Source organism: Centropristis striata, chromosome 21 (genome assembly GCF_030273125.1).
Source record: "Centropristis striata isolate RG_2023a ecotype Rhode Island chromosome 21, C.striata_1.0, whole genome shotgun sequence".
NCBI lineage: Eukaryota > Metazoa > Chordata > Actinopteri > Perciformes > Serranidae > Centropristis > Centropristis striata.
Window position 1 is genome coordinate 33,522,071 of NC_081537.1, and position 27,809 is coordinate 33,549,879.

General features: G+C 39.0%; 1 protein-coding gene across 2 annotated transcripts in view; it reads left to right on the forward strand.

Moving 5' to 3' along the window:
* Positions 1–27,809, forward strand: part of LOC131959110 (RNA binding protein fox-1 homolog 3-like) — an 846,381-nt gene that overhangs the window by 779,272 nt on the left and 39,300 nt on the right. For both annotated transcript variants that reach the window (XM_059324220.1, XM_059324219.1), the window contains exons 9-12: positions 4,692–4,784; positions 7,209–7,269; positions 10,508–10,561; positions 24,323–24,455. In XM_059324220.1, the coding sequence (XP_059180203.1) occupies positions 4,692–4,784; positions 7,209–7,269; positions 10,508–10,561; positions 24,323–24,455 (341 nt within the window). The remainder of the gene's footprint in view (positions 1–4,691; positions 4,785–7,208; positions 7,270–10,507; positions 10,562–24,322; positions 24,456–27,809) is intronic.

The following is a 27,809-nucleotide window of genomic DNA, read 5'->3' on the forward strand; positions in this document are numbered from 1 at the left end:
TTGGTAGGAGCCACTTCATTAAGATGGCCGATCGGAGATGGCACCCATATAAAGTCTATGAGAACCAATACATCTTCCAAGCCACTCAGAAGGTCAATCTTGGTGACAAAATCTACATTTTCTGGGTCAAGGAATCATTTAAAGCTGTTGAGAATATCACTAGATGATTATTTGATCAAATAGAAATGTTCATTTTCACCCAGACTGGTAGGCAACTCGCTTCAAGTGCTGCAGCAGAGAATCCTGAGCTGAAAATGTTTGGAATCGAATAATTATGTACATACATGGCAAAAAATGAACACATCTATTTGATCATCTAGTGATATTCTCAGTAGCTTTAAATTATTCTTTGGCCCCAAAAATGTATATTTTGACACTAAGATTGACCTTCTAAGTGGCTTGGAAGATATATTGGTTCTCATAGACTTTATATGGCTACCATCTCTGAGCCACAATCTTGATGAAGTGGCTCCTACCAAAAATTGAAACCTATAGTGATAGAGAGCATGTGGAAAAAATATGGTGCTTTTGTCCAACGTGTCCCCTTTATTCTTAAATCTGGTCCTAAGCCGCCTGACTATATTGCTGTTCCTGAGAAACAAACATAACAGGGTGGTTGAGAACCAACGACGACCATGTACGCTCTTGTTTACATCCAGTAAACAGTCACTCCCGTTCCCCACAAGACTAATTGTTTACACACGATGATGAAGAAAAGAAAGCAGACGGTAAAGAACAGTCAACGCATCTGGTAACAAAATGTCAGAAGGATTAATTTTGCTCCCACTTCGCACATTTAAATCTATATTTTATCTGCTCCCCGTCTCAAGGGCAGGGTATGTGTTATTTATGCCTGTGGATCCTGTTTATGCATAAGAGATCACGTCTCTGGGCGCCGCTCGCACCTATTATATGGCAAAGCAATTACAGGGCAACCACAGGCCCAGATACAGAAGCTAGGAGGGCTAGTGCTGGTCCAACAGGTGTGTCTGCCAGGAAAATCAAACGGAGTTCATTCTCTGCTTCCACGCCATCACTCAGCAATGACAGAGCAGGTGGGAGTAGTGGGAGTAGTGGGAGCAGCATATAAGTCAAAGGGGAGAAAGGCTGAGACTAGATGAAAACATTTTAAACCTGGTTATATGGATAATGAAATTGACAAGGCATTAGTGTTCCAGGGGTCCTCAGGGGTTTCAGAACAAGGACCGCTCCGAGCAGAGAACCTCTCAGTGATCTCAGTCACCAGAATCAATCTCTGTTAGAGAACACAGGGCAACAGTCCCCAGACCAGCATCTGGTTCAGAGCCCAGGGGGGAAGGCTTTACACATGTATTGGGAAGAAAAAAACAGGATTTTGGAAAAAACTTTAAGAATATTTCCCGTAACCTTGCTCAGTCTTGGTATGGGGAGCGTGTCTATGTTCCCCGGGTTCTATGTCCCCCTCTCTGTATGAGACTAGGGAACATAGGACCTTTTTTACCCACTTTTCCCAAAAAGGGTCCTATGTTCCCCGGTCTGTTACTTTTTACACCATTACTGCCAAATTCCATGGCAAATAGGGCTAAGTAGGTCTACGGGGTAAACCTAACCCCAAGCTGGGGAACATAGGACACAGGGAACATAGGACATGGGGAACATAGGACCTGGGGACATAGGACACAAGGAACATAGGACACAGGGAACATAGGACCAGGGTAACATAGGACACGGGGAACATAGGACAGGGGGAACATAGGACCCGGGGAACATAGGACACAGGGAACATAGGACACAGGGAACATAGGACACAGGGAACATAGGACACGGGGAACATAGGACACTGGGAACATAGGACCTGGGGACATAGGACCTGGGAACATAGGACCTGGGGAACATAGGACCTGGGGAACATAGGACACGGGGAACATAGGACCTGGGGAACATAGGACACAGGGAACATAGGACACGGGGAACATAGGACACGGGGAACATAGGACCTGGGGAACATAGGACACGGGGAACATAGGACCTGGGGAACATAGGACACGGGGAACATAGGACCTGGGGACATAGGACACAGGGAACATAGGACCTGGGGACATAGGACCTGGGGAACATAGGACCTGGGGAACATAGGACCTGGGAACATAGGACACAGGGAACATAGGACCTGGGGACATAGGACACAGGGAACATAGGACCTGTGGAACATAGGACACGGGGAACATAGGACCTGGGAACATAGGACACGGGGAACATAGGACCTGGGGACATAGGACCTGGGGACATAGGACCTGGGGACATAGGACCTGGGGAACATAGGACACGGGGAACATAGGACACGGGGAACATAGGACCTGGGGAACATAGGACCTGGGGAACATAGGACACAGGGAACATAGGACACGGGGAACATAGGACACAGGGAACATAGGACACGGGGAACATAGGACCTGGGGAACATAGGACCCGGGGAACATAGGACACAGGGAACATAGGACACGGGGAACATAGGACCTGGGGAACATAGGACCTGGGGAACATAGGACACAGGGAACATAGGACCTGGGGAACATAGGACACAGGGAACATAGGACCTGGGGAACATAGGACCCAGGGAACATAGGACCTGGGGAACATAGGACACAGGGAACATAGGACCTGGGGAACATAGGACACAGGGAACATAGGACCTGGGGAACATAGGACACAGGGAACATAGGACACGGGGAACATAGGACACAGGGAACATAGGACACGGGGAACATAGGACCTGGGGAACATAGGGATGACCCCGTGGTATGTTTCTCTGTCGTGAAAGGAGCAGAGGAGGTTGTATGATTGAATGGAACTGAATAAAAAAATGAAGTATTTTCCAGGTAAAAAATGCTTTCAACAAGTATGTACAACAAAGCAACGGGTTCCTTTGATTATCCTGGCAGTAATTCTGCTCTGGTTCCTACCTAACGACAGCCCAGATGTCAAGTAAACATCAGCAGAAGTCCAACCAGTCCTCTCCCAGCTCTGTTCATTTCCTGTAATTGTGTTAGATTTCGTTCACGGTGCAATCCAACTCCACTAGGGTACGTTTAGAAACGGACCAGTTGTTTTGGTCACCAGAGTACGGTTGGATCGTTCACCAAATGAATCGCAACAAGGATTTAACCTCGCCACAGTTCGATCTAAACTGACTAAACTTTGGGTTGTGAAAGTGCCCTTAGTAACACAAATCATGTCTTCCCTAGTGTAACTTTTATATCACTTTTTGCACTCAAGCAATCCTTAAATACACCTTTTAAATAGAATAATTCATGACTACTGATGCAACTGTCCAGCCTCTAGCCTACATAGAATAACTATCACAAACATGAGACTGCCCCCTAGGAGAAAAACAAACTAAATTGGTCAATTTTTCCCCCGAAAAACAACAAGACAAGTTTCTTCTTGTGCTTAACCCAAACCCTTATGGTTCCCTCCTGATAAGGTCGTTTTTATCCCCAAACCAAACCAAGCTCTTTAGGTATTTTACAACATTATTTTGTAACCTCCCTGCTTATATTCCTGAGCCCTCCGGAGTTATTGTTATTGAAGTTGCTGTATTCTGACATTTCAGCAATTTACCGGGTGAGTATATTGTCGTAGTAACTGATTGGAGCAAAATGTAAAAGTCTTGTTTAAATAAATACAATTTTTTTTTTAAAACATTGTAACAAATCAGGAAAGAACAAAGTGGATATTTGCCTTTATAACCCAGGCTGTAAAAGTAAGACAACAGAAAGCTTGCTTTATGTGTCCATATAGGACTAAGTGTGATTAAAGAGGCTTATATGTTTATTTGCAAGTTCATGGAGTGAGAAATCCTAATTTAGACCGCAGTTAAAGTTTAACAACACTGATCAGGTAGAATGGAACATTTAACATAAAGCCCTTCACACGGGCACTAATCAATGACAGCAGAGATGAGTCTCCTGCTGGAACTCTCTGGCTGATTTAAGCTTATTGACATAGATAGATGACGCCTTGCAATTTAGGGTTTGCAGGCACGTTTTAAACCTATACAGGGCCATTTGAGTGAGCTGCATCTCCAGGCCCAGTCTGAGATGCAGACAAGGTCTCATGAGTGAGCTGCGTCCTGGGGCTCAGACAGTCATGGCTGACTGATGCCGTGGAGATTGTAATTGTATGGTACTTGTCTGCTCTCCTACAGGGCCTGAACACCAGCAGAGCACACACACACACACACACACACACACACACACACACACACTCACACACACACACACACACACACACACACACACACTCCATTGTGTTTGGGGGCTTTCATTCGATCTGCTAATTCAGTTAGGTGCAGTTGTTTCTGCTAATGCATGTGCAGCAGAGTCTCGGCTACTAGAAGAAACAGAATAAAAACACACACACACACACACACTGACTAATTTAAGCATTATCTGGGCTCTTGTCTGTGGTTTGATGTCCTGCTCTCCCAGCTTTCCTGACTGTAACTCCAGCTCTGTTTCTCATGTTTGTCTTACCAACCTGACGCCTCTCTGGCCTCTGCTTCTAGATCTAGACCTCTTCCTGACCTGCAGCTCTCTCATCTGTGCTTTGTGTCTTTTTTCTTCTCTCTTCTTTCCCACATTTGTTTCGTCATTTCATTTCTGGACTTCCTTTGTTGCTTGATTTTCAACCCCACCTCCTGGCCACTGCAGGGCTTTGGGTTTGTAACATTTGAAACAAGTGCAGATGCCGACCGTGCACGGGAGAAACTAAATGGTACAATCGTAGAGGGACGCAAAATAGAGGTGCCTTCTTTTTCCTGTCCCTCCTTACCTCTTGCCCCCTCTTCTTTTTTTTTACTCCCGCCCCAACTCTCTCTTTCCTTTCTCTGCCTGCCTGACGTTTCCTGCAATCCTCCCTCCCTTCCCTCTCTTCCACCCTCCATATCCTCTCTCCTGCCTGCTGCACCTTGAACGCTGCATGCTGAACCCTGATCCGTAAGTGTGTGTGACAAAGAGAAAGACAGACCTATTCAGTGGTGTGTGAGTGTGTTGCTGTGTTTTTGACACAAATGGTGAATTCCACTTTGCTCATGATGGACTGTGAAATGTGTTTGTGGCATGTGCATGAGATCACGGTGGTTTTAGTTTGAGTAAGAAACTCCCGTTTCCTGTTAAAAATTAGCTTTTTTCTAAATCAGTGATCTGCCAGTGTGCTTTAAGGTTTTATTTAAAGTTGTTGCCCTCAAACCTTAACAGTTAGTGTTCCATTTTGATGTCACCAGCCTCATAAATAGGGAGTAAAATCTCCCCCATCTTTCTATATGTCATCTCACTCTTTTATTATATATTTCCTGCTTCCATTTTAACTCACAAGGGTTCATCTGTTTTTACTGTATCACAAGATTTTTTTTCCTGACAGCTATTTACAATCACTAAACCCACATGCAGCAACCTTGTCTCCTAGAAATGATGTTTATATACCCCTAATATTACTATGTTTTCCTGTAAACACTTCCTGTATTTCAGACATTCTAACTCCAAGAAATAAAGATGCTTATGATTAGTGCCTTCAACCGTCAGATACAGATGTACAGGGAACTTTTCTAGTCAATTTTGGAGATGTCGGGGATGGAGTGTCAATTTTTGCTTGTTATATGCATAGTTGCATCTTAAAATAAACCTCTAAACAGGAAACAGTAAAGTTTAGGCAACAAAACCAAGGGATTAAGGTTAAGGAATGAAGAATGTGGTTGGGGTTTGGAAAATCTACTTCCATACTTAAATACTGGAGTTTGTGACATTAATCGTGACTCCAAATAACAACAAAAGCTGTGTTTCCATTAAAGTGGAGGCAAATTTTCAAGTAAAATTTAAAAATGAAACACAAATTACATGACATTTCTATCAACTTGTTTAGAAAAGCTGCATTAATGCACTTTAGTCAAGATGGTAATGTAATCAGCTCATCTGACAGTAAGCAGGAGAAGAGATTGCAAAAAACAAAAAAGGGGCTGCTAACCCACAAGAAAAAATGGAGAGAAGTCTTCAGGAATTAGATTCACTTGGCAAATTATAATTATTCTTTTATGTCAGAATGGAAACTTCTGATCAGTTGTGTGAGTTAAATGTTCACTACGTCAGAACTTATTCGGGAAAAGCGATTCAATGTCTACTGTCTAATTTAGCGCATTTACTATTTTTTGAAAAAGACAAAAAACACTTAAATTGAGCGTAAAAACGTTTATGTGCATTTACATCAAATTTTGGTGTTTCCAGCAATCTTTTCCTGAGCAAATATTTAAAACGCTCAGAGAAATGAGTCAAAGGAAACACAACTATTGACTTTTGGCCTCGCACGGGGCACCAAAATAGGTCCCCTGGGTCAAAATCCCGGGTTTGCATGACCCCTAATCCTCCACTCACTTTTGACTATTCACGTTTAAACCAGACCACTATCTTTCTTAACCCTGACCCAGGGCTTTGAGTGCCAAAACAGGACCATAAAAAACATTTTGATGCTTTTCCCTGTATTACCACATATTAGGTTGCAAGAGTAGTTTTGCTGTTGTAAAATATATTAACAGAATTTCTAGGAGGCCAAGCTGCATACAATTCAACCCACCCAATTCAAATGTTGTCAGACAACTGAATGGGCATAATCAGTGGTTATCAGCCCTAGTATGGGTGAGTAGGGTCTGCTGCCCCTGCTGGTAGGCCAGCAGACCATCATCGTCCCATTGAATGGGCGGATACATTTAAATTTGATGTTCGTCTTTGGCTCTTTTATAACGACAAACCAGGAAGTGCTTTTAAGGCGTAGTCATAGGGAAACAGCAGCCTTTTAACTCAACGTAATTCCTCTGTTTTGGGCTGATAACGGCTGATAAAACTGGTGTTCAATCATTGTTAGGATCTTGAATTGAAATCATTGAAATCTTGTGTAAGTTTTCAGGGTTTTGCAAACTGCAATGTCTGTGTGCATACATTCTCATTTTCAAGTTTTTTTTAATCTTCTCACTTATTTTCTCTGATGTTGTTGAATGTGTTTCAATATCAGACCTTTGATTCACTGCATGTGGACTCACTTGCTCAAATGATCAAATATCATCATGGCATGGAGAGTGGTTGTGTGGTAGTTTGTCCACAGTATGCACGTTTTTTTTTTCTTTTCTTGTTAGTGTATGAGTTTGTGTTTCTGCTTTCACACTAACCTCTGTCTGCTCACAGGTCAACAATGCCACAGCCAGAGTAATGACCAACAAAAAGGTGGCGAACCCTTATACAAATGGTAAGTTTTCCGCCTCATTATCATCTCCTTCAAGCTCATCTGAACATCTTCTAATAGCTGCTTTCCTTTCATTTTGCCCACTTCGGGGCAAATTCACAAAAGGATTGCGAGGCTTTTGCAGCTTCTAAACATGTGCGAATAAGGCAAAAACAAACGGTGTATTTCTCAAAGCACCCCAAAGGGTGAATTGCACCCCAATCTGCGCTTACAAGCATAATGCGTCTCGGTGCTCCGGTTCTATTTGCACATATTTTAAAATAGGTTATATGTATAATTTTGTCCAAAATCGTCACCTTTCTATGCACTTTCTTTGCCTCATTGCAAAAACAGTTAAATTCACAAACACCAGCGCTTATAACCACACACAGGTAGACTGAAATTATTAGCGTCTTCAGAGAGCTGATGGTAAATTAAGTGCATTTATAAGAACAAATATAAAGTCGACTCAAACTCCTTTATTTTGGATTCAGTGGCAGGACGCTCCTCTCAGCTCCCTGTGTCATTTTTGGAAATGCATGAGGAAATTAATACGGTTAATAAACTAATAGATTTCTGGCTCAGTCTGACTCGTGTGATGTCAACAGCTGATGCGCTCACATATGCTCGCTATGTGAACATGGACTGTGTGTGTGTTATCGTTTGGATTTGTAGAAGAACAAAGAACATTCATTAATATGAGGTCTGACTGTGGAGATTTAAATAATCAATGGAGACCCACTGTTGTGCCTTTAACCTCTAGAGCAGGGGTGTCAAACTCAAATACACAGTGGGCCAAAATGTAAAACTTGGACAAAGTCGCGGGCCAACATTGATATTTATTGAAAAAATTGACCTAAACAAGTTCAAACGAAATGGAACAAGCAAAGCTTGATATAACTTAATACTGCAAACATGCAAAATCGAATATCAAATAAAACAAACAAATGGCATTCATTTCCTAAATAAAATTTAAATAAAAATCGTATGTCCCTTTATTTTATATCCAGCCTTCTTTAGATTTAAATTTAACAGTCATCATTTTCCACAGGCTAAAAATAAATGTAAGAATAAAATAACAATAATAAACCAAATGACAAATAATAATATCCTTCAATGAATGTGCAACCATTCAAGCCTTGGACTAGCAAGAAAAAGTGCATAAAGACAACTTTAATTGTTGCTCAGTTTGCTCCACACTGATCTACTGTGTTCAAGCCAAAACACCAGCAGAGCATTCTGGGATTTGTAGTATTATTTGCGCTGTATAATACCGGCGGGCCAGCTCTGGTTGTCATTTGGTATTTCCTCGTCGCGGGCCAAATATAATCATACTGCGGGCCAAATTTGGATCACGGGCCAGAGTTTGACACCTCTGGACTAGAGCGTTTATACTCACTTGGTCACTTGGATGATTGCAATCGTGTGTGATGTCCACAGCTGATGCGCTCACATACGCTCACTATATGAAAGTGGACTGTCCGTGGATGATTGCAATCATTCGCAAAAAGGAGGCAAATTGTGCTCAACTTCAAAACTTTAAAGCCGTGTTTGCACTGTGATATAATCAATTAGCGCAATTTATTTTGTGAATCAGACCTCATGATCCATTCTTTGTGTATTTGCCCCTTAGTTTCTTCAGTCTTTTTTTTTCAACCATCTTGTTTTCTTTCCAATTGTTTCATTCCACTGCCAGTATAGACCTGGGTACATAACAAAAAAAACAAAAAAATGTATGGTTGCATGGAAGTAATAAATCATTCTGTTCTAATTCTACCCATTGAGCTTCGACTGTGAATGTAAAACATGGAATGAAAAGCTCCAAATGGAAACCAGGCAGCAGAATTTGCCCTCATACCAAGAGTTGTTGATATTTGATTATTAAAATCAATATTTGTTAAAGAGGCAGTCGATTTGGTTTGAAATGTCACGCAAAAAAACGAAAGTGAAGTGAAATATTTTCTTCCTGGGCAGAGGATAAAAGGAAAAGGGCGGTCGAGGCATAAGGATGATTGGAGATGGGGGGGTGTTTTAAGCAAGCGGGGGGTGGGAGCTCTAAATGAATAGAGCCAATAAAAAAAGAGCCAGGAGTCATTGGTAAGGAGTCCGAGAAGGCCTTTAGGGTGTTTCTCCCCTCCATCTTTCTCACACACCGTCATTCATGTGGATGAAATGAAAGAGTGGAGGAGTGAGAGAGGGAGTGAACTACGGAGACGGTGTAAAGCAAAAGAAGCGAGGGGGGGGGTAACAAATTAAATGGCCAGACATGTCAGCACCTCTCTTCCACACACACATTCATACAGACAGATGCACACCTCCATCCTGTTTAAGGGTGCAGAGAAAGAGAGAATGAGCCCTGAAGGGTTTTCCATTCATCACTGTCATCAGGCACACACACACACACACACACACACACACACACACACAAGCAAACATGTACACACAAAACTATATTGCCAAAGCATCAAAACGCAACATTACCATGACGTTAAATATGAACATGAACACAATATTAAGCCTAAATTGATTATATATTATATTATTATTTACATACAGTATATCTTATGCATGTATTGAACTGCAACATTATGGATCAAATATAGGAAACATGGTCATTTATTTAGTAATCATCTCTCCATTTACATTTCAGATGTTTCTCTTCATGTTTTCTCTCTTTCTTGATCTCTCTCTCTCTCAGTTCTGCTCATCCTGCTTTATTGGTTTCAGCAGTGATGTACAAACTGCCACCAAAAACCAAAAACACAAATATAAAAATAGAAGACGACATTGCAAAACAGCTTTTCTTACAACTGCACATTTTTTAAGTGTGAGGTAATAATAATAATAATAATGATGACAATAATAATTTTTGGGGTTAGGGTTATTTTGTGGGGTTTTTTTAGTCATTTTCTATCTTTTTTTTTTAGTCATTTTGTGTCTTTTTTTTGGTCATTTTGTGGTCAATTTGTGTCTTTTTTGGTCATTTTGTGTCTTTTTTTGGTCATTTTGTGTCTTTTTGGTCATTTTGTGTCTTTTTTGGTCATTTTGTTTACATTTTTTGGTCATTTTAAATTGTTTGTGGCGACTAAAAAAGGTTGGGAACTACTGCTTTAGAGAAGGTTGGTTTGGGACTTTCAGACAGATACAAGTTCATAACGCTAACGCTCACTCTGTTATGTTTGTGTGTGTGTTTGTGTGTGTGTGTGTGTGTGTGTGTGTGTGTGTGTGTGTGTGTGTGTGTGTGTGTGTGTGTCCTGTGCAGGCTGGAAGCTGAATCCAGTGGTTGGAGCGGTATATGGCCCTGAATTTTATGCAGGTAAATCACACAGTTCTGAAAAGAAAAATGCATTGAAGAACACACACACACACACACACACACACACACACACACACGTCTATACTGTGGAATCATTATTTTTTTGTCTTCCTTCAGCGTGTTGTGTGGAGACGTGTTCCCGTCCACCTTGTGATTGGATCAGTCCAGACTTAGGTTACAGATTTAAATGTGTGCAGTTTGAAGTAGCAGCTTGGTTTCATTTGGTGGAAGTGCTGAGACTGTCCACTCCCCTTAACTGCTCATTAGTCTGAACTGTTCATTCCCAGACAGCTTTACAGCACCCCTCTAAATAACACCGCTGACAGAGAGAGCCCATCCATCTCTTTTATTTCTCCTTCCCTCTTTTCCTGCTTTTCTGCCTCTGTCCCTCCATCCCATCATCTATCCCTCCATCCACTCAACCAAACAGCCACCTCATCTGACCTCCAAACCCCTGTTTCACTGTTTCCCATGCTCTGCTGCTCATGGATCTATCATGTGTGTGTGTGTGTGTGTTTTTGTTTGGTGGTGTCGGTTTATGTTGAGATACACACAAATAGACGTATATTTACTAGGGTCGGGACTCGATTAAAAAATATAATCTAATTAATTAGAGGCTTTGTAATTAATTAATCGCGATTAATCGCATTTTAATCGCATATAAATATCTGACCTGAGAACAGTGAGAAGTCATTTTTTTCACATGGATTTTTAGTATACCATTGAATAATGACTGAATACATAAGCTTAAGCAACAAAAATATTGTTTATTTTTGTTCAAGTCCAACAGACCAGTGACATTTTATTAACTGCTGCCATGTTGTTGGTTTTTCTTCTTCTTCTTCTTCTTCTTGTGATGGCGGCGGCACCAACTTTAAGGTGCATTGGCGCCACCTAGGTTGGAGTGTGTGAACTTCTGCTTGGCCTATTGACATGCAGCCTGCCGTAAAATGATATCATGCTGAATATACATATATCCGATCCCTGATCGGGACATAATGTCCGATTCCGATCGAGTCTGAAACCACGTGATCGGTCCCGATTTCCAATCATGTGATCGGATCGGGACACCCCTAGCTGTAATAACCATCTCTAGTCCTCATATGCACGTATTAGAAAACCCACATGCAAACAAACTCAATCTGGTTTGCTAATTTATAGGATGCTAATGCATGGAGTGGTCTTAAAAGCAGCGCTTAAGCTTGCCAAGCTTAAACGACACCATATGGCTCCTTTTCTCCCAGGAAGGAGGGATGGAAGATGGACGATAGAATAATGTAAAAGCAGGAGAACAGTATGACAGAAAATAGGAAATGAATCTTTCTTGTGGCTCAAGTCTACTGTCATTCCTTTACCCATACACACATACATAGTGCAGTTTATGGCCACGCCTCCACCCTGCATGTCTTCCTTCATTCCTCCCGGCGTTCTCTCTCACCTCCACCCTATGAAAAATGAAAAATTCCCACCTGTAAGTGAAAGTGCGTGGGATTGGGATTTCTTCTAGAATAATTATGAGTGCATTTAATCTAGTTTGGGGAGGGAGTAAAGCAGGATGTAAAGGGGATGTAAGGGCGATTAATCACCCTTTATCAGACGGCTTTCCCAGCACCCATCAGCTGAATCGGCCTCCATAAATCCTGGCCAGCTGACAGTGCACTCCATCTCCATTGCCGGGCTCAGCTACAGGTTTATTGTGCGCAAATCCCATTCAGAAGAATGACGGATGACCTCCACATGCATACACACCCATGCTCACACACTCATGAATACCCGTATGAAGGTATACAAGAATGCAAGCATAGATGTATTGTCTGTCTGGTGATTCACACTCAGGTATAAAACAAAACAACACCCACAGTTACACAAACAACATTCTTATAGAAACATACTCCAACAAACTCAAGATGGAGCTATCAAATAATAGCAAGTGAATGGAAAATGGACTGCACTTATATAACGCTTTTATCCAAAGCGCTTTACGCTACAGACTACACTCATTACATAATGCATATTACAAAATTGTGTGTGAAGAGGTGAATATGCATAGATTTGGTGCAAAATGTCTCCCTTTTCTGTAAAAATGAACCTCATTGCAAAAAAAAGTCTCTTCAGAGAGCTGGTGGTATATGAAGTGCTTTTATCAGGACAAATATAAGGTCAACTCACAATTAAAAAGGTTAATTAACAAATAGATTTCTGGCTCAGTCTGACTCTGGTGATGTCCACAACTGGTGCACTCACATATGCTCGCTGTGTGAAAGTGGACTGTGTGTGTGTTATCTATTGGATGTGTTATTCAAAGCGCTTTACACTACACACTGCACTCATTCACCCGTTCACACACACATTCATACTGGTGTTAGAGGCTACCAGGGCACACTGGTGCCACTTGCCACCATTGGGAGTTAATTCTCACACCGATGAACGCAGCATTTGGAGCCATTTGGGGTTCAGTATCTTGCTCAAGGATACTTCAACATGTAGGCTGCCATGGTCGGGGATCGAACCACCAACCCTCCGATCAGTGTGTGAATGCTCTATGGACTGGGCCACAGCCGCCCCAGTGGTGCTGGTAAAGCCTATCCAAATAAAGATTCTCAGGTTAGGAAGAAAGAAACATTGTTGCAGATCAGATGTTGGATATTGATGGAGATTTGGACAACCGAGTTAAGGACATAGTTGCAAGTTTTGTTGCAGTTGATGAGCGCACAGACATTACAGAGGAACTGGCCATGTTGATTCCTGATGTTGATGACATTATTGACTCTCATTGGTGGGCTGGGCTCAAGTTGTAAGCCTGGCTACCAATGGAGCGAGGTAAAGTCCGCAAATGGAGAGAATAGTTTTTGGACTTTTGCACCAGAAAGCATTGTGTTGCACATCATTACTATTGGATCACATTATGCCTTCAAAAGCATCAAATTGAAAAATAGCGAACCTATAGTGGTCATAGATTAACCCCTTGGTGCTTGGATGGCTCCGTGGCAGGCTAGCTGATTTTTTTGCAGTTTTTTCAGCAGCTGTAGTGGTCTTAATTTTAACGCTATACAAAAGATAGTGATAACATATGAAACTAGAAGACCCATTGGTACCAACCATGCCATGGTGTCTTGTTTGGGATGCACCAAAGTTTGGCTATTTTAGCAAAGACTTGTCGATTTTTCTAAGCGGCCCACTGTTGTCTGACATCAAAATATCTGAATGAAAAAGGGTTCTATGGCTACCCAAACGTCTCCTCTTTACACACATGCTATATGCTGATGACATGCCATTTAAAGCAAAAACCACATAGTTTCCCTTATGCATTAAAATGTCTAAAATTTCACCTACTGTATTTGAATATTTCTGCATACAGGGGTCTCTGGGTTGTGGAATAGCATAAATTGGATATCACTGGAGAGTCTGTCTATAGTAGGAGCCTTCTTTTAATAAAGGCTTGTCTGCAGGTCAGTGAAATAAATGTTCAAGCTGATATCTACATAAAGACACACTCACATACACACCATGACATGCTTGGTCAGAGGGGTGAACCCTGGTGAAAATGGAGACCAGACTTCCTCTAATGTTTGTGATCGGAGTTTGCAGATTAGCCTGAGCAACACGGACAAAAGTATGTGTGTGTGTGTGTGTGTGTGTGTGTGTGTGTGTGCGTGTGCATGTATGTGTTTGGGTGACTGAGTAAAATAGACTGCATGGGCATGAAGGACAATGAGGGAAATGTAATACTGATTGATTGACTGTGTCCTAGACTGGGTATATGCAAAGCAGGACAAATGTGTATGTGTCTATGTGTGTGTCTGTGTGTGTGTGTGTGTCTATGTGTGTGTCTGTGTGTGTGTGTGTGTGTGTGTGTGTGTGTGTGTGTGGCCAGGGCTTGGCAGAGTAGCTCCAGAACACAACAAATAAGATTAAAATGCAAAATGCAGGCAGCGAAGTAACAAGGAAAGCAGCTCGGGCCTTTTTAACATATGCAGAAAAATTTGCAAGTTGGAAGGGCGACATTAGATCAATTCTGGGCTTCGTCATATTGGCGCACCTTCATTGGTCCAATGCCGGCTGAGATCTCCCTCAGCTATTCGTTATGCCTTTTAAAACTGATGTTTAAAAGCAGGGAGGGATTAGTAATGATGTTTACATACAGGTGTACAGTATGTAAATTGACTCCCATAGTCACAGTAACATTTATAAAATCTGTAAAGGCTATGAGAGATATTTAATCAATCAAATACATCATTTGATACATCAAAGGAGAAATTTTAAAATATATTTCCTTTTTTTTTTTCAATTATACAGTTCGGTAAGTGCCTTTTTATAGTTCCAGAAGCGATATTTTAAGCATAAAACACTACTAACATACACAAACTAGACTGTTAATATCCTTCTCTAAAGCAGATGTTATCACTTGCCACCCATTTCCATTTACAGCTGGGCAATTTTTCTTCCTTTTGTTGGTAATTAAATATCAAACAAACTGAATTTATTTGGCTCTTTTACCTGAAACATTCAATTTTTTTCTCACACATTGTGCTGTACTTTGTCAGCTGACAAGGAGAACTTGAACAAAGTGCTGGTTTTACATGCAGAATATACACGTTCTTTTCTTTTTTAGCATTTCTACACTATACACAAGGAGGAATGGACTGAAAAAAGGAAAGATTATCAATATAATATGTATTTTTAATTATGTGTTCATATATTACACCAATAAACTGTTTTTTTAATTCAGTTTGAACTTAAATACTATAAAAAAGCAGCAGATTCTAGTGCTGTTTTATTTTATATTGTTACATAAAAGATTTCTTTCTTAGTTTTTGTTTAAATATCACAGAATTTTGGAGCTTTATTCCATCCATATTTATCAGATATGACATCTGCAATCCCCTGGACTCTGGATGACAGCGTGATCTTCATTGGAAAACTTTATGTAAACGAAAATGCAATCTAAAGTAGTCATGTCATCTGAAGTAAGGGCTGAATCTGAACAAGCTCTGTATCCATTATTGAACTTCTCCAACGTTTATTTCCACTTTGAATGCAATATTGCACTCCAACTCTTGTAATACAGAATGTAGATTTTATGATTTTTAGGGGGTCAATTTAAAGCCCAATTTGTTAGACGCATCACAATAAACACAATAAAGCCTGTGTTCTGTCACAGTCCTGGAATTGAGGTGTGAAACATATTTGGGGCCCACACACACACACACACACACACACACACACTCATTCTTGTACTTCTATCTTTGTGAGGGCCCTCATTGTAATAGTAAATTCCCTTGCAAGGTTAAAAGTTTTAATTTTGTTGTGAATTTTTGTTTTCAAATTCAGTTAGTTTTAATGAGTTTTTAGAGTGGGTTTGCTAGTTTTAGTTTAGTATTTATTTTTTTTAAATGATTAGTTTTAGTTTAGTTTTAGTTTTTTTGTAATGGGGTATTTGTTGGGTGGGAGATTAAAAAAGGTCACAGTAAATTTTGCCTTTATTTCCTTTGTCTTATGGATCTTCAAAAAGTTGACAAAGATGAAAACGAAGGACATTTTCACTATAATTTTAGTTTGTTTTAGTTAGTTTTGTAACCACACAATATAGTTTCAGTTAAACTCTCATTTTTGAGAGGATCGGCCAAAATGTCCTCACTTTGCAAAAATGTCCCCACTCTGTTGGTTAAAAAACGTCTTCCGGTCCTCACTATGTAGGAAGTACAAGAACACACACACACACACACACACACACACACACACACACACACACACATGCACAACACTGAAGCCAGTTGCAACAACAACAAGAAAATCACATATTAAAGTCACTCTTCTAACACATCATAAGCAGAGGTGGGTAGTAACGCGCTACATTTACTCCGTTACAAATACTTGAGTAACTTTTTGGATAAATTGTAATTTTAGGAGTATTTTTTTGGACCATACTTTTACTTTTACTTGAGTATATATTTGAAGAAGGAATAGTACTTTTACGCCGTTCTATTTGGCTACGTGATGGTAGTTACTTTTTTTATTTTTTATCTTTTCTTTTTTTTATTACATGTGAGATCTATTTCTACGTCTTCAGCTTTCAACCAATAAAAAGCATGAGAAAATGATCTTGCCAATCAAATGCAGCTACTTGGGTCAGATGACAAGTGTTGTCATGTTGGTCGTAGCCATAGCAACAGTGAACGCGCACTTTTTAACGGCCCGTCACCTGCCTTGACTCACATATGAACTAAAGTCACATCCCATTCTTAATCCATAGGGTTTAATATGATGTCGGTCCACCCTGTGCAACTGATGGCAATATATTGTATCTTTAGTTTGAAGCAGGGGTCTCAAACTCAAATTACCTGGGGGCCGCAAAGACACCAAATGATGAAAAAATACATAGAATTACCAAAAAAGACACAAAATAATTTAAAAAAGACACAAAATGACCAAAAAACCCCACAAAATTAGAAAAAAAAAGACACAAAATGATTTGAAAAAGACACAAAATGACCAAAGAAAGACACAGAATTACCAAAAAAAGACACAAAATTATTAAAAAAGACACAAATACCAAAAAAAGAGACACAAAATTACCAAAATAAGTAATTAAAGGGACCTTCCACATTAAACTTTCATATCAAGGTGGGGGCCACAAAATATCGTCTTGAGGGCCGCAATTGGCTCGCGGGCCGCGAGTTTGAGACCCCTGGTTTGAAGATTGCTGTTTTACATGTTGTTTGCTACTATTTTATACCGTTTGTGTTGCTTTCAAAAATAAATCCGGAGAAAACGCAGTACTTGTACTCTTGAGTACTTGAGTAGTCTTTTCACTGCATACTTTTTTACTCTTACTTGAGTAATTCTTTTTATGAGTACTTTTACTTTTACTTGAGTAATTATAATCTTAAGTAACAGTACTTTTACTTGAGTACATTTTTTGGCTACTCTGCCCACCTCTGATCATAAGTGACTCAAGCTGATATCACAGCTAATTCTCACACACTGCCGACATGAACACGTAATAGTGTGTGTGTGTGTGTGTGTGTGTGTGTGTGTGTGTGTGTGTGTGTGTGTGTGTGTGTGTGTGTGTGTGTGTGTGTGTGTGTGTGTGCAGCCTTGGAGTGCCCTGCTGTAGTATTTCCTGCCTGTGTGTGTGGATGGATGCTGCTTGTTTGTTTTATCGGCCTGCTGGCTGTCAGGCTGAGGCCCTGCAGTGATACATGGGTTATTACATCACAGCTGTAGCGTCCACATGCCATAGCTCATCATCAGACTGCATTCATAACCGTCACAGCACAGCTACATACACATTCACATGTCCTCATGCTCACTCATATGCAAATACACACCGTTAACAGATCGCCTGCTGGCACACACGCACAAACAAATAAGAATTAATATATGATGTTAAGAATGAGAGTGAAGGTGGGGGAAACATATTGAGCTCAGGATTAATGACAGCAGGGCTGGCTGATTGTTAACGGGCCCTTACTATACTTCTAACTTTAACACCTGTATCATACACTTAGCCAAATATTTAGTTTTCTTCTCAACCCCACATTGTATCAATTACATACCAACTCTATACACAAAATATGTATCATGTATAACACACTCAAATGGCCCACACTCAATATAAGAAGACATATTCACTGGCTACAGTTTATTTTTAAATGTATACATTGCAATTATCCTGTCTATTTACAACAATCTTTGATTCCATATTCCTCAACATTTCTTTTTCATTCCTACAGTGAACAAAACAATCGGTAAAAAAGCATTTAAGTTCAAAGCGCCATCGGACTGGAATAATCTTCCTTTAAACATACGATCATTGACGTCTTTTCATAGTTTTAAATATGCCCCGTCTTCTTATTTTGAGTTAAACTGCACATGTTTCAGATAATATTATGTCATATTTATTTTTTATTTTTTTATTTTATTTTTAAAAATGCAATTTCAATTTACAATAATATTATGTTACTTCTTTCAGTTTTACGAGGCTAATGTTATGGCCAACTTGTGGCCATTCATCTTTTGTTTGTTATGTTTGTGTTGATGCCTGTTGTCTTTGTTTTTTTTTTTGTGATCAAATTTTTATTATTTTCTTCTCCTTTCAAACCACATACAGCCACATCCCACCCCACATCCAACTGTACAGCATATCAGCCTGTTGTCTTTGTTGTTGTATGTCTGTAAATTGTTGAGTGTTTTATTTTGTAATGTACTTTAGGACCCCCTCGAAAACGAGAGGATTCCTCTCAAGGGGTTTATCCTACTCAATAACATTTCTGATGATGATGATGAAAATACAAACCATAGACTCTATGAAAACATGGCGTATCCTCCTCAAGGGTGGCCATGTAGAGGCTTTATACTACAGTCAGGTTTTGAACACTAGGGGGTGAATTTATAAAAGGATCGCCAGGCTTTGTGTGGCTGCAAACGTGCAGAAAACGCAAAAATGTGTAATTCTCAAAGGACCCACATAGGGTGAATCTCACCCCTAACTCACTGATGAGCAAATCTTGGTGCTTTGGTCCTGTTTGCACATATTTAAATGATGTAATATGCTTAGATTTGGTGCAAAATGTCTCCCTTTTCTATAAAAATGAACCTCATTGAAAAAAGTCCAGTTAGCGTGAAATTATTAGTGTCTTCAGAGAGCTGGTGGTAAATAAAGCGCTTTTAGAAGAACAAATATAAGGTCAACTCAAAATTAAAAAGGTTTATTAACAAATGGATTTCTGGCTCAGTCTGACAATTGATGCACTCACATACGCTCACTATATGAAAGTGGACTGTGTGTTTGTTATGTGTTATGTTTTTGATGTGTAGACTTGCATGTGAAGATAATTTAAGAATTTTAAAAACATGTTTATTGACTGCATTATTCTTTTAATATTGTTCCTTAGCTGGCATAGTGAATTAGTTATTTTCTCTGCTGCTTCAGACAGTAGGTGTTGCTAACCTTTTAAATACAGAATAAATAATACATAAAAATAAATAAAAAGTTTCTAAATCACCCCCAAACAGTGTTTTCTGCATTATATATTGTATAAAAATGGTGCATATCGCAAAACGGACAGCACATATCAATAAATAATGATATGCCTTTGATGGACTGTAGAACCTGATAATGTAATAAATTCCTGATAATGTAATAAATTCCCGATAATGTAATAAAGTGCATTTCCCAATAATGTAATACACTTTTAACCAATAATGTAATAAAGTATGACATTAATGGAGGTTATTACATTATCAGGTTAGCCTTCATTTGCCAAGTCCTGATAATGTAATAATTCCCCAATATTGTAATAATGTAACAGCAGACCACCCATTACTTGGGTTCAAGTGGTGATACTGTGTAGGCAACTCTAGCTCAGAGCTCTAGCGCCACCAACAGGTCAAAGTTGAATGTTTATTCACTTTTGACCCGTTCATCCGTTTTTCACCAACGAGGTATCCATGACAACCGAATGATTCAACAGCTTCTTGAAATCTAAAGGTGCTTGTTATACTTTATTACATTATTGGTAAAAAGTCTATTACATTATTGGGAAATGCACTTTATTACATTATCAGGAAATTATTACATTATCATGTTTCATTACATTTTCGATGGACTCAAGTGCAGATTTTTATAACATTATCGGGTTTATTGCATTATCGGGGTTATTACATTATCAGGTTTTATTACATTTTCAATGGACTCAAGTGCAGATTTTTATTACGTTATCGGGGTTATTACATTATCGGGAAGTTATTACATTATCAGGTTCTACAGTGTATTACATTATTGGGAAATTCACTTTATTACATTATCGGGAAGTTATTACATTATCAGGTTTTATTACATTTTCAATGGACTCAAGTGCAGATTTTTATTACATTATCAGGGTTATTACATTATCAGGTTCTATAGTGTATTACATTATTGGGAAATTCACTTTATTACATTATCGGGGTTATTACATCATCAGGTTTTATTACATTTTCAATGGACTCAAGTGCAGCTTTTTATTACGTTATCGGGGTTATTACATTATCGGGAAGTTATTACATTATCAGGTTCTACAGTGTATTACATTATTGGGAAATTCACTTTATTACATTATCGGGAAGTTATTACATTATCAGGTTTTATTACATTTTCAATGGACTCAAGTGCAGATTTTTATTACATTGTCGGGGTTATTACATTATCAGGTTCTATAGTGTATTACATTATTGGGAAATTCACTTTATTACATTATTGGGAAGTTATTACATTATCATGCTTTATTACATTTTCAATGGACTCAAGTGCAGATTTTTATTACATTATCAGGGTTATTACATTATCAGGTTCTATAGTGTATTACATTATTGGGAAATTCACTTTATTACATTATTGGGAAGTTATTACAATATCATGCTTTATTACATTTTCAATGGACTCAAGTGCAGATTTTTATTACATTATCGGGGTTATTACATTATCAGGTTTTATTACATTTCCAATGGACTCAAGTGCAGATTTTTATTACATTATCGGGGTTATTACATTATCGGGAAGTTATTACATTATCAGGTTTTATTACATTTTCAATGGACTCAAGTGCAGATTTTTATTACATCATCGGGGTTATTACATTATCGGGAAGTTATTACATTATCAGGTTTTATTACATTTTCAATGGACTCAAGTGCAGATTTTTATTACGTTATCGGGGTTATTACATTATCGGGGTTGTTACATTATCGGGAAGTTATTACATTATCAGGTTTTATTAAATTTTCAATGGACTCAATTGCAGATTTTTATTACATTATCGGGGTTATTACATTATCGGGGTTGTTACATTATCGGGAAGTTATTACATTATCAGGTTTTATTAAATTTTCAATGGACTCAATTGCAGATTTTTATTACGTTATCGGGGTTATTACATTATCGGGTTTATTACATTATTGGGGTTATTACATTATCAGGTTTTATTACATTTTCAATGGACTCAAGTGCAGATTTTTATTACATTATCGGGGTTATTACATTATCGGGGATTTATTACATTATCGGGTTCTACATGGACCAATAATATCGGTCACCTGATATATCTGTTGGCCTCTACTTTCTTCCAACTTTGCTGCAAACCACCAAAGACACGAACACCCAGAACCCAGAGAACTTCTTTGTTGTACCGTTTCAGAGACTGAAGTGCCGTGTAGCCAGACCACTGTGGATAATTAGAGGCTGGATGACAGGCCCCACTGTCTGAATGTGCATGTGCTTGTATCTGTATCATGTATCTGTGTATGTGTGTGTGTGGAGGGATTGCTCCCCTGTTGACTCAAGGTTGAACAGGGACCTTCAGCTAAACCAGCTCCCATCACCATGCCACCCAGAGCCTGTAGGGGTGACCCTGGTGTGTGATTGTGTGTGTGTATGCATGATGAAGAATGGCCTAAGGCTGAATCTGCCTCTCCAAACAATACAGGCCATCTGCTTGGTGTCCCTGCTGCCAAACACTGAGCAGAACCTCCAAGAGGCCTCTGAGCCTCTTTACTGTCTGCCAGCTCACCTCTCAGCCTCACGCTGCTCTAACCAGAACATACCCTCATCCCTCCTTCTACCTGTCCACCATCCTGTTATATGACTGCTACAAGCTTTGAACCTGTTGTTAGAACTGCTTTCATTACGGAACTTTTTTTTATACAGATAATCTATGGCTTTTTAAAGGAACACTCCACCGTTTTTTCATATTAAAACATGTTATTCGGTCAAGTAAGACGAGTTGATACAGACCTCTTGCGTCTCAATGCGTGCACTCAATCACCCTGGCGCGCGGCGCCACTTGGCTAGCACTTAGCTTAGCCCAGTTCATTCATTAGGATCCAAACAGATGGACAGTTAGAAGCGACCAAACTCCTCCACGTTTTCCCTATTTAAATACAGCTACACGAGTAGTTAAACCACCAAGTATGGCGACACAAAATAAAACGTGGCGCTTTTCTAAGCGGATAAAAAGGAGAACTATAATGTATGGCGGAATAGCACTTGGGAGCACTTCGACTCGGCGCAGTAATATCATCACTCCTGAGGGGAGAAGATTTTTCAGGAGTTTATTTTGTGTCGCCATACTTGGTCGTTTAACTACTCGTGTAGCTGTATTTAAATAGGGAAAACGTGGAGGAGTTTGGTCGCTTCTAAACTACTTCTAAACAAATCGCAAAGTGATGATATCTTGTTGATGATTGATTAGTAAAGCTCCGAAGCTAGAAAACATTTTGTCAAGCGAAAAACTGACATGGTCATTTTCAATGGGATCCCCTGACCTCTGACCTCATGATACACTGTACAAAAAAAAAACTGTTGCAAGAACTTTTCCGTAATAAATACGTTGCAACTTTTTCTAATATTATGGTAAAATGATATTAGCACTGTTGATTTCACATTAAAGATTGCCATTTTATCCCATATTTTACTGTAAAAAAAAGAAACGCTGTTCTGCTGTATAACTGACAAGAAAATACTTTATAAATGCTGCATAAATTAAAGATTTTACCATTAAATATTACAGTATGTTTCTGTTAGAGATATGGTGTTTAGCACATTTAACAATGGGAAAAAAAGTATTTTTACAAAAAATAGATGCAAAAATTACAGTGATGGCTTGTATGTGTTGTGCATATATACATTTTTTTTATATAAACATGGTGCCAGTGTATTTTACAGTGGAGTAATGTGGGGTTTTTTTTTTTAAACAGTAAAAAATACTGTTTTGTTTGGCTATTGTTTACATTTACGGTGTTTCATTGTTACTGAAACTGAATTAACCCATTTATCATTTTACATTTTTTACTGTCATGGTTTAGCAGTTTTTTACAGACATTTTTTACAGTTTATCTTAATAACAGTGGGATCTACAAGTCTACCCATTACAGACATTCTCTGGGAAAAAATCCTGCACTTTTTCTCATGTAGTAATATACCTATTATAATTTAATCTTTCTGCATATTGGGGTACATAAACAGTCTTGGACTTGCATAAATTGGATATCACTGGAAATCTTTGAGCTTTCTCAACTTGCCCTCTCAGTATACGAAGAATTGCTGTAGGATAATCACACCCTCACGAAACTTTACAACCACGAAGTAGAGACCTAGAGCATTCAGAGGATGGATGGATTTTATAGGTACATTGACAATAAGGAGGTTTGTCAGCAATTTCCAGAACAGAAGGAATTGCCCAAAAAGTTTTTGATTTGTTCCTCAGCAGCTAGGTGTCTTAATCTCATAGTTAGGGGGCATTTTAAAAAAAAATCTTTTTCATGAATTCTCTAATGTGTCAAACTAGGGTGCTGATCAAACATGAATCAAGATTATGTAACTGTGTTGCATGTTACCCACTTCAAATGTGGTCAGAAACACATTTTTAATTGTATTATTAAGCTATAATATGAGAAAGTTTGTTTTTTTACCGTAAAAACATCAGTTGTTTTTTTTTTTACAGTGTATTAGAGGCATTTACTTGTTGACCAATCCTTGGAAATCAAAAACTACTGACAGCTTCCAGACTAATACATATTTGCAATTTAATCTGGAGATGCCAGACTAAGGAAAGTTTGAAATATTGGTTTAGTCTTTTCATGGGTGTGTAAATATAGCAAGAAGAGACAAGTTTAGCTAATGTTATAAAATATTGTGCTTCTTCCCATCCCTCTCTCCCTCCTTCTCTCTCTCTCTCTCCCTCCCTCTCTCTCTCCCTCTCTCTCTCTCCCTCTCTCTCCCAGTAACAGGGTTTCCCTACCCCAGTACAGGGGCAGCTGTGGCCTATAGAGGAGCCCATTTGAGAGGGAGGGGTCGCACCGTCTACAACACATTCCGTGCTGCGCCTCCTCCTCCTCCCATCCCCGCCTATGGAGCGTGAGTACCTGCACACACACACACACACACACACACACACACACACACACACACACACACACACATATACACATCCAACTGAAACAAACAAAGATTATCAAATAAAGCAGCTGTTCTCAACTTTGGGATCGGGACCCGAGATGATTTCTGGGGGTCGCCAAATCATTTTAGTCAGCTCTGTCTCCACTGTGTTAAAGTGTTCATGTGTTAATGTGTTTTAGTCTTTTTGGTCACTTAATGTCTTTTTTTGGTCATTTTGTGTTTTTTTGGTCATTTTGTGTTTTTTTTAGTCATTTTGTGTCTTTTTTTTATTTTTGTGTCTTTTTTTTGTATTTTTGTGTCTTTTTTGGTCAATTTGTGTCCTTTTTTTGTCATTTTGTGTCTTTTTTTGGTCATTTTGTGGGGTTTTTTTTGTCATTTTGTGTTTTTTTAGTCATTTTGTATCTGTTTTTAGTCATTTTGTGTCTTTTCTGGTCATTTTGTGTCTTTTTTTGGTAATTTTGTTTCCTTTTTTGGTATTTTTGTGTCTTTTTTTGGTAATTTTGTGTCTTTTTTAGTCATTTTGAATCTGTTTTTAGTCATTTTTTGTGTATTTTCTGGTCATTTTGTATCCTTTTTTTGGTCATTTTGAGGTCAATTTGTGTCTTTTTTGCCCATATTGTTTCCTTTTTTGGTATTTTTGTGTCTTTTTTGGTCAATTTGTGTCTTTTTTGGTAATTTTGTGTGTTTTTTAAGTTATTTTGTGTCTTTTTTGGTCATTTTGTGTCTTTTTTTGGTTATTTTGTGTCTTTTTTGGTCATTTTGTGTCTTTTTTGGTCAATTTGTGTCTTTTTTTGTCAATTTGTGTCTTTTTTGGTATTTTTGTGTCTTTTTTGGTCAATTTGTGTCTTTTTTTGGTCATTTTGTTTCCTTTTTTGGTCATTTTGTGTCTTTTTTTGGCATTTTTGTGCCTTTTTAGTCATCTTGTGTCTTTTTTGGTCATGTTGTGTCTTTGAGCGGGGGTCGCGGACAACATGCATGTTAAATTGGGTGTCACGCCTCAAAAAGGTTGACAACTACTGAAATAAACAACCTGGTCTCACAGGAATCTGTGAAATAGCCACGGATTCGCTTAACTCAAAATCCGTGGAATAGCCACGGAATCACTCAAATTTCCGTGAAACTGACACGGATTTGGCTACAATGCAAGTTAATGACAGTCATATCCCGTGGCTATTCCATGGATATTTGTTCCTATTGGTTTGTTCCAAGTCACGTGACTTTCAAGGTCCCGGCGGTCAGAACAAAAAACATGGCGGACAGTTCTCTCATTTTTAGTGAAAAATCTATATTTTGACTTAGTTTCTGCATAAAAATGGATTTTGATCACATTTCTAGCGAGAAATATATGTTTTATTTTCTAAATATTCACTCAGTGAATGTACATAATCACTTTGTATGTTGGAATAGCCACGGGATATGACTGGCATTAACTTGCATTGTAGCCAAATCCGTGTCAGTTTCACGGAAATTTGAGTGATTCCGTGGCTATTCCACGGATTCCTGTGAGACCAGGTTGCAAATAAACAGTGTATGACACATTTCAAAGACCATAAACATGCTTCGGCATAAATAGAATTCACAGCATTCCTCAAACACAGCAGATAAAAAGCACATACACACACATGAAATGCATACATACTCGCACATACACACACACACACACACGCAGTAGCAAAAGAATGGAGAGTGGAAAACAGAAAAGGCTGCCTGCTAATAGAGCGGAAAATTGCTCTTTGATTCCAGAAAGGCTGAATTTGTCTCTCTTTTTTCTAATGTGTCATTCTTTATTCGGCTGTGAATGGACTGCTATGACCTGCCCTGCACACTCCAGTAGGCCCGCTCCACAGAGAGAGAGAGAGAGAGAATAGATGTCTGAGAGAGGGAGGTAGAGTTGAAAGAAAAAAAAAAAAGAAGAAGAGAAATGCAGATGGAGACAGAAAGAGTAGAAGCAAGCCGCTAAGAGAAGAATAATGGATGAATGTGCAGTTTGACCACATGGAACTACTCAATAAGTCATTTAATGTACGGCGGAAACACAAATTACTTTTTTTTGATTTACCAGTTTACAGGTTTAAAACTCAAACTGGTTGTAATGGCTGCTTAAACAATGAGAGGAAATACATTGGGCTGAGATATAGAGTAGATTTAATCTGTGAAAGTAAACACTTATTTGTGGTTGGAGGTGTGAATCAGCAGACGCCCCACGATACGATTTTACCCCGATACTTGAGCCACATAAGTGCACTTTTAACATACATCTTGTTATTTTATGACACAAAGTGTAATTTCAACCCTAAAATCATGTTAATTCCTTTCACTAATGTGATTATTAACATTCATTGTTTTGTTTTACGATACATTAAAGGTGCATTCTGTCTTTAACTGAACATAAAAGTCACTAAATCTGAAAATCAACTCCAACTGAAGAGAATCTAACTCTAACAGCTTTTTGATCACTACAATGAAGTGTTAAAACAACTCCAAAATCAACACCCACCAACTCAAAATTATTAACACTGAACAAGACATTTTTACTGAACAAAACGTTCAAATAAACTGTCATTAAGTGAAAATACAGTGAAAGGGTCAAAGTTATGAGACCAAACCGCTAAACGTCCTCTTTTCTATCTATATAACGTTATATATAACTTTATTGACACGTTGCCGTGGATACGCTCTGCTTCTCTCCTGGTGACGGCTCGCCTTGTTAGTGACCTGTCAATCAAAGGTAGCCCCGCCCCAAATCATATGATTCTTTATCTTCTATTTTCTTCTAAATGGGGCCATTATTAGAACTATTGACATCAGATTGTCTTGAAGAAGATTTTTTACTAGCGATTGAGATCATAGTGTTGTCCTGAAAAAAAAATGTTCTGAGGTATCAAGTGAGAAGTTTTCAAATTTAGCACTGAAATGAATGGGCAGATTTTTTTTGCAGCCAAACGTAGCGCCCCCTGCTGGAGTTTCCGGTAGATTGCAGGCTTAAGGCACTTCCTGGTTGGCCTCCATGCTCGGACCAGGAGGTTGCCGCCTGCGTGGAACCTGTATGAAAAAGGGCAAGCACTTAAAAAAACCCTGTCAGGTGATTGGACGAACCATCTGTCTATTGCTGTCTTTCCATCCGACAGAGCAAAAGCTTCCATTGCCATTCTTTGCTCCTCTTTCAATAGAGAAATACTTTCCAGTTCAGATATATATTCTGTGATGCTACTGCAGCTTATTTGCATACTGAAGAGTACAGCTTTCCCCTAAAAGGAGCTACAGCTTTGTGCTTACAAATCCCTCAGATAGCTCTTCTCTACCTCAGAAAGT